General features: G+C 35.5%; 1 protein-coding gene across 2 annotated transcripts; it reads right to left on the reverse strand.

Annotated features, from left to right (window-relative positions):
- Positions 1–11: 11 nt before the first annotated feature.
- On the reverse strand, positions 12–6752 carry LOC117322564 (major facilitator superfamily domain-containing protein 1-like). Of its 2 annotated transcripts, XM_033877554.1 has the most exons (7): positions 6680–6752; positions 3090–3120; positions 2492–2598; positions 2076–2179; positions 1469–1524; positions 1228–1377; positions 12–585 (listed from the first exon to the last, which is right to left on the reverse strand). In XM_033877554.1, the coding sequence occupies exons 2-7, from the start codon at positions 3103–3105 to the stop codon at positions 389–391; spliced, it is 630 nt and encodes a 209-aa protein (XP_033733445.1). In that variant the 5' UTR covers positions 3106–3120; positions 6680–6752; the 3' UTR covers positions 12–388. The 2 variants fall into 2 exon arrangements, with proteins under 2 accessions (XP_033733445.1, XP_033733514.1); XM_033877623.1 differs by lacking the exon at positions 6680–6752 and having other exon boundaries at positions 3090–3146.
- Positions 6753–8467: the final 1715 nt, after the last annotated feature.

Genomic DNA, 8467 nt, shown 5'->3' on the forward strand with positions numbered 1-8467 from the left:
AGTACCTGGCAACTGCCCCATATAGGATTCGAACTCGCAATCCAGAGGTGGAGGGCTTGTGATAAAGTGTTGGGACACCTTAACCACTCGGCCACCGCGGTCCCTTAGTTTACAGTGTGTTTAGTTAACCATGAATATGTTTTTAAAGATTGATATTCACAGTGTTCCTAGTAAAATACATTGTATGTGACATGAACGATTCATAGAAAGGTTTATGATAGGGAAAAGAAGGCGATTCACCAGAAATACTATACACTTTTGTCACATTTCTTGTATATTGGCTTTTAAAATCAGTCAGTTTTTTCACGACTGATTAATTTCAAGTTTTTAAGTAGGCTGTTTCCTATTGAATATATGAGAAAGAGTTGTATATCATTATTAAATCATGTCATTTAGATGTTAAACATATTGAAACAAAAACTAGCATACTTATCCATAACGTTCTTGACAAGCCGATCCAGCTGGCGATGTTGGCAGTGAGGAAAAAATTGGAGACATTACCGAGTCGTAGAACAACTACCATCAGACTAAATACTACCAATATATTGTCTGGGAACCAGGAAGCTAGAATTCTGTTCTGAACAACTGAAACATAATCACATTGTTATTAGATTGTTGAACGGAACAAATCAAAATAATTCCACACTCATGACCCTATACTATAATACAACCGTACCGTTTCGTGTTTCCACATCTTTTAAACAACATATGACTATCTAACATTGGTAAATGTACATATTGAAGAATGTGGGATTGGCAGATTGTCTTATCTAAAGAGTCGGATATCAGTCCCAGGACCGATTATAACTCCCGGAGGGCTTGTCACGTGTATACACAAAGGAACTTGGATTAGATATGGATTTACATGCACGCGCGTGATCTTACAGTTCCTACTATCCAAGAATGTCTGGACCCGGTCAATCAATAGAACACATTGAGAGTTGGTGTTTGTTTGCCGTGAGCAGGTATCTTTTATACGCAAGCATATAATTGGAGCAAGCCCTGCTATAGTTTGGTGATGAGAATGTACTCGTCTCCGTTTAAAAACATGTTGAAAGCTAGTCTGGTAGCAGAACTTACTTTTTGTGAGCATACGTTCGTCCCTTTTTAAACGCAATAAGAGCTGGTGTTGTAACTCCTCGATACCAGAACGTACTTTCTGAGAGCATGTTCATCGAATTTTAAACGTGCTAGTAGCTGGTCGTGTAACTCGATACCAGAACTTACTTAGAGCAGGACTTGTTCCAGCTCCAAGGAGCAGGCGGCCACAAAACATGAGTGGGAACATGGCAGATGTAGTCCTGATTGAGTCAGTGACAGAGACAGCGAACAGAAGCGTTCCTAGAGAAGCTACGGTTGTCGTTAGGATGGCCGAACCTGAAATAAGCATACTTTGTTAAATAAGTTTACTTATCATAGAAGATATATACAGGTAGTACAAATATATCTTTATAGTCAATGTTCTTACCCCTATATCCAATTTTGTCGATGAAATACCCTCCAGGCAAGGCACTAACTGCATTCCTGCAAAAATGTCGTATATTTTTACATTAGAAAACGAATGTAGGTGTTCACATAGGATTTAAGGCTATTATTCCATGTGTAATTGCTAGCAGACAAGAATTAGCCTAACCTTCTGCCCCATTGCATAATTCGTAAGAGGCGACTGAATTTGGGATGTTATATTTTCCCCTCTTTCTCAATATTTTTTCTTTCCAATCTCTTTTTGTTTGACTTCCGCCCGGTTAGAAAGGCTTATGGCTCCATCATTTGGCCTTGGCATACCAATGTCTATAAAATGGTACTTACTCCCCGGGAGAGGGACAAGTGGTTCGTCCGTTATCAGTATAATGTGACCGGGAGTGTTGTCCTGTTGGAGGTCTTCGACAGTGTATTTTATGGAGGTAGCACTAAAAATATGAACTCAGCTTGCACACAAGGGAGGCAATGCAAAACAACACAAATTTTAGTGTAAAAAGCAAAACCAATTCTAGTGTAACCTTTTTTTAACATTATTGTTATAAAACCTGAACAGAAACGATATCTGTTTCGGAGGTAGCGGCAACCGTACATACATCCACGAGTATGCAGCGTACAACTGGTTATAACGATCTGGTCCCAATCCTAGACAGTCAGTGCAGCACGTCATGTTGGCAGTGTGGTTACTACAGTTTCCTGTCTGTCGGAGTACGGAATATAAAATCAAATGTATCAGCTACTTCGTTAAAACATTGGTTTATTGGCAGAGATGTTGCAACTTCCGGTCCGATAGAGTTCGAAATGTTAGATTCGATACACAGCTAGTTTATTGTATTTTGGAGTACAGAATTGTCGAGAGGACGCTGTTATTGGTAGCGAACTTTTATACATGTCCCAATTTAGGAAATGTTGAAAAGCTTACCTATTGAAAAGAGATAGTTAAAGTTGAAAGCAATGAGATAGAATTTAAACTGGTATAAAATATATTTAGAAATATATGCATGCCACTTACATGGATTCCCTGTAGGTCTTTCTGTAATGCACCCAAAACATCGATATTGAAGTAACACCCAAAGGGAAGAAAACAGGCAAAGATAAGCAAGATATACCGTGTTTTCCCTGTAGGAAGAAACGTAAAAAAAGGGTAAAATACATAAACAAAACTCGAACCAACTTCTTAGATAAACAGATTTATCCTTCATGTCAAGTGTAATAATAATATGCATCCTTATGTATAGAATCATCGACATCATGAGTAACCTGGACATTTCTTGGAAAGCAGGACTTCTCCAATAGAAATTTAAAGCGAAAGTTCTTAATACGCGATAATGGTTGACATATTCTTAAAATCCTGAGCTCGTATGACATATATATCTACATGTACGGTATATTGTAAACTTAGTTGTTGCAATATAACTTGTAACGAACTGTAACGTTCGTGACATTAAAACTATCGCCATTGTCATAGGGTTTGGTAGTAATGTGAACCTTAAAACATGATAAGAAAATGTTGATTATTGTAAAGATGACATCTGAATAGATCCTATTCCTCTATTAGCCATTTGTATAGTTTATTGTTCATCATATTATACTAAGAAACGTTGACTTACACTCTGCAGCATCCATATTAGACAGTTAGAACTGAAATCAGACACAAGTGTACATATATGATGTTGTCCGGTCGTATTTCATTAAACCAAATATCACAGTACATATGATATAATATGTACATTATATAATGCACGCGTCTAGGCATCAGTAGCATACATTACTACAGGGTTTAGGTTTTAGGCAGTAATAGATCGTCCTGGATTCACTGAAAATGTTAGGTAATATGTTTTCCAATATACGAATGGTTGCATAATCTCGCTGCAGATCAACAAAAATACATTTTTATAAGAGGTTTTAAATGTTTATTTCTAAAAGGTAAAAGTTAATAGTTCTGCACAGAATATTTGCCTAATTACGTCTCCTGATAGTTAATTGTGAATAATTACCTAATGACAGCAATATACTACTGTGCGAAAAACAACAAGATATTGTAAACTGATGCCTTTAATGTAAAGCCGATGTCTAAATTGTGACAGGCCTTAAATGTTACATTCAGTAATGGTCAGTAATCTGAGGTAATTAACGTTTGTTTGTTTGTTGTTGCTTTGTTGTTGTTTTGTTTTTGTTTTGTTTGTTTGGTTTTTTTTATACAAAGGAGTAGTTACTTACTGCTTTAAATGAAATTTAACATCCTTGTAAGTCATTGGATCAATCTATAAACCTACCACTCATATCAGTGTTACCGCACGAGAGCATAAATATCCTTCATAAGTTTTTCATTTAAAGAAAAGTGACTTTTTATAACGAAGATATTTATACAAAATTTTGTAACTTTGTAATTGTTATTTATTGTTTCTTTTTAACGTCATGAGTTAAAGAATTATGGAGCTCTCGTCGGCTAAAATTAGTAAACCTACTCTTTTGAAAATAGTTCACACAAATGCGCGAAATAAACAACGCTACCTTAGCCAACACGAAAAGAAAATTTACGCTTGACAGTTTAAGAGTATACAAAGAAAAATACTAACCGTTTTTAGTAATCTGAAGGATATTTCTATTTTTCATATTAATTATATATTGTGTATGATGTTTACCGTAATAGCTTAAACTTATTTTTATGGATGGATGTTACATAAATAATTGAATTGAAATTAAAATTGAAGCTGTTATTGTATATACTTTTATGTACTGTCACCTATACTTATTTCATGAAAATATATGCTTGATAGTTCAAGAGTATATATCATATATACATATATATTAAGCTGGAGTTTGTATTGTAGTTAGTAATTGGTTTAATTAATTAGTGTGGAGCGTGGTCAATCGCGCCAATGACTCATTTGACGTGCCAAGAGTTGATATGACCAACACAAAAGCCGAGGCGTTGACACGATTGATCAGGCTACCAGGAAACTGAAACGTTAGTATTACTAACGGGCGACATTTTATGTATCTGTCACCCAATCTAATTAAAATTAGACTTGTAATTTCCGTTCCTCTACGATACACTGCAATAACCCTATTGTATTGCAGTGTATCGTACAGGAACTGAATTTACAAGTCTAATTTTAATTAGATTGATCTGTCACCAAAGTTGTATTCATATCGACTGTATACTATTCAAAGTTTGTATTTGGTAACAATTCAATGCTTAAATGAAAAAAACCCACCAAAAAGCAGAGAACTATTTTAAAATGATGCCTAAATTTAATAAACTTCGAACAAATCTCCGTGGCCTTATTGTATTTTATCATGAGAACAACACCGCCTTAAATGCATGTATCCAGCACATTTTTTTTAAAGTATTGCTGAATGCTGCCAGAAGACCATAATATGAAAAACCTGTAAATTGCCAAAGCAAATACATGTATCAATATACATTCGCATACAGATATTACCATACATGTTAAGATGGAAAACGAATCATAAGTTTGAAAGTAATGTGTTACAATATAATCATAAGCTTTAAGATATCGAGTGAGAAAACAATGATTTTATGGCTCGCATGGGCCTCATTGTAAAAAGCAAACCGGGTATTGCTTAAGCAATATATGGCCCCTACCAGCCCCCATTAATAATTATAGCAATGACCAATGATCAAAATTCCGAAAGAAATGAAGTCGCTAGAGAGCTAACAAAATCTCCTAATTCAATGGTTAAATATATAAGAGGAGGAGCATAAACATCCTAATTCAAAGTTTAGATATAAAAGGGGAGGACTTTTAATCTCCTAAATTAATGTTAAGATATAGAAGAGGAGGAGTGTTTAATCTCCTAAATTAATGTTTAAATGTAGAAGAGGATGAGTGTTTACCTTATAATTTGATGTTTAAATGTAGAAGGGGAGTGTTATTCTCCTAATTTGATGTTTGACTATAAAAAGAGGAGGAGCATTAGCCTCATTCAGTGTTTGGAGAGGAGTATCAATCTCCTAATTCAATGCTTAGATATAGAAGGGGAGGGGGTGTTTACCTTCTAATTCAATGTTTAATGTAGAATGGAAGTTGAGAATCAACCTCCTAATTCAATGTTTAAATGTAGAAGGGAAAACAGGAGGACCAATTACCTCCTAATTCAATGTTTAGAGGGTGGGGGGAGTGTATACCTCTTAATTGGATGTTTAGATGTAGAAGGGGATGAGTCTTTACCTTCTAGTTTGATGTTTAAATATAGAAGGGGAGGAGGATTCACGTCTTAATTCAATATTGAAATATAGAAGGAGGGGTTGGGTGGGGGTGGGAGGACATTAACCTCCCAATATAATCCAGTTCGTTCATTAACTGTACCACTTTTTATATGATTTTCAACATGGCATGGGAGATATCTGCAAACAGCGGGAAATAAAAATCCAACAACAGCGCTTATACCACCCAGCAATGTTAAAGACGGGATGTCGACACTAATGTCAAAGTACAGAAGGGTGGTGGTGCATATTTCCTGTGATCATGTGAGTCTCAGTCCTAATCAGATGTGGTCGCTTGAATTAATTACTTAATGAACCAGGTCGATATGTCCTCATGCAGGACATTCATACCACACTTAGCCAAGGAAATTCATCTTTTAAAGTTAACTATAAATCCATTCAGCTGTCCTCGACTAGAATAGTGAACGTAGTACCATGTAGTAGGACAACTGTTAATTGCACTTTTGTTTACAATGAGGCACATTATGTATATATACTTCCCAATGACAAGACCAATAACATGTTAAAGCTACAGGGTGACAAGTACAGTTCAATCTATCTAACATAAAGTGCAAGGGGATCCTTTCTGATCTTTAAATATAAGATGGCGATTTAGGTCGACGCTGATTATTTTTGTTGTGACGTGTGATATTTGTGTTATTGAAATTGTATAGGGAGACATTTATCTTGCTGTAATGTATACTAAAGATAGTAAACCTTGTCTAAATGGAAATTGTTATCTGTTTTCCTACGGTATATATGCACTACTAGCGTTCGTCACTGGTGAAAATGGTGCTCACTATTTGATTAAGGTGTCAACAAAACATGTGCTTAGATTTTACATAATTATGATAGTAAGATCCCAGCAATTTATACAATGTCATATTGTTGTATGTTACATTATCATCATCATGTTCATTAAACAGCTGTAGTATTATATTTTACACGGATGGCTGTGTAACTTACCTTATATAAACAAAAAATTCGATGGTGTATGCTGTTTGATATACCACATGACCTTATCTGTATCCAAGTCAATATATGCTTAATGCAATACTCTATACGCATACCCGTGTTGTCTGGCTGTGACAAATGATGTTATCTTCAATAATCTCTTCAACGTGATCTACCTTTAATCGTATGAACAAACGTAACAAATTCGCAAGAAGCCAGTTAAAGATGCCATTGCAAAACAGTTAATTAAAAAAAAAGATATCCAATATCCAATAGAATTTATCTCGAAATCAATTATTCATGAATTAATTTCCATAAAATATCGAAGCTAACATTCATAGTTTCTTTGTGGCTTAATTATGAAAATCCAGGTTCAATAACTCGTTTCTGCAATGAAGGTTTGTTGAGCAGGAAATGTAATTGCATACAAAGCAATGACAGCCGAGATGACATCGATACGAACTATGAAATACACCTTCATGGCAAGTCAGTCTCATGTTGTATGATTGATATAGGTTACAAACAAGGCTCCACTGTCGACACTTTTGATACTGAATTGTGGCTACCTATGTACTATCATGATAATAAACGACAGGAATATATCATAGTTATAAAACTGACGTGTTGATTTTTACATAATAAGTCTTAAATTTGTTTATCATGTATGCTGTATAGCTTGCCATCTAGAGCAATCAGGGTAAAGCGTCTTACCCAAGGACACAATCATGACAGTTCAGCCCATTTCTCAGCTTCCCGAGAAATACAAACCGACACGGGTAGGGAGCGTCGAACCACTCGCCTTCCACCTCTACCCGAGCCTACGTGGCCGGCGCTCTAACCGACTGATCTATCACGATCTTGTAGTATAAAACATAAGAATACTCTCACTGACATTGAATCTTTTTTTACGAGGACTTCCCGAAATCAACATAAAACCGGTGTAAACACTGCACACATTAGGCCATATCATTTTTAATGGGAAAGGTACAGTTGTCAGTATGTTGTGACTTTTAAAAATGTGTCGGTTTATTGACGTAAAACTGAGAACACCGAGACTTTAGATAATCCGAGCTATACTTAGATGACGTTAGTATTAATATCAACGAGAAATGTCGTACCAGGATATAATTAGAAACACATTTTTACATAACTTGTCTATATAACACAGACAACAAATACAAAAACAACAACAACAACGACGATGACGGCGACGGCGACGAAGAGGGCGACAACAACAACAACAAAACTGTCATATAGATTGATACCTATCATACTCTAAATATATCATAGTATGCATAGGGTCTAGTAAGTAATGACGACGGCATGGTCCGATATACTAATAGTAGGTACAGGACGCTGACAAACAGACGCTCCATAGATGCGTATTACTAGAAATATATAATCGATCATGTTGTAATAACGACAGTACAGACAATAAATTGTCGAATATTATAGTATACATGTATACGACTTTCTTCAGTCTCCTTCTCTGTCGCATCCATTTCCCATATTGGATACACGCATCTATGTTGGTACACGTGAGGCACAATAGTCAATTAATAAAAATACCTCTTTACAGCAAAATGGGAATATCTACAGTCAAATTAACGCAATATTATGAATTTAAGATTGAGCAATCGTTAAACAAAATGCGCTCAAATTTAACCTTTATGTTTTTTTATATCGAAACTCTAAACGTTACACTCTAAAATGGCGTGATATTCGATGTATTTTATCTCCAGATAAATTACATAAACTGTCAAGGATATCTCGTGGTTTTCTAATCTCAGGGCAATAGTC

The sequence above is a fragment of the Pecten maximus genome, chromosome 1, assembly GCF_902652985.1.
Source record: "Pecten maximus chromosome 1, xPecMax1.1, whole genome shotgun sequence".
In the NCBI taxonomy this organism is placed as follows: Eukaryota; Metazoa; Mollusca; class Bivalvia; order Pectinida; family Pectinidae; genus Pecten; species Pecten maximus.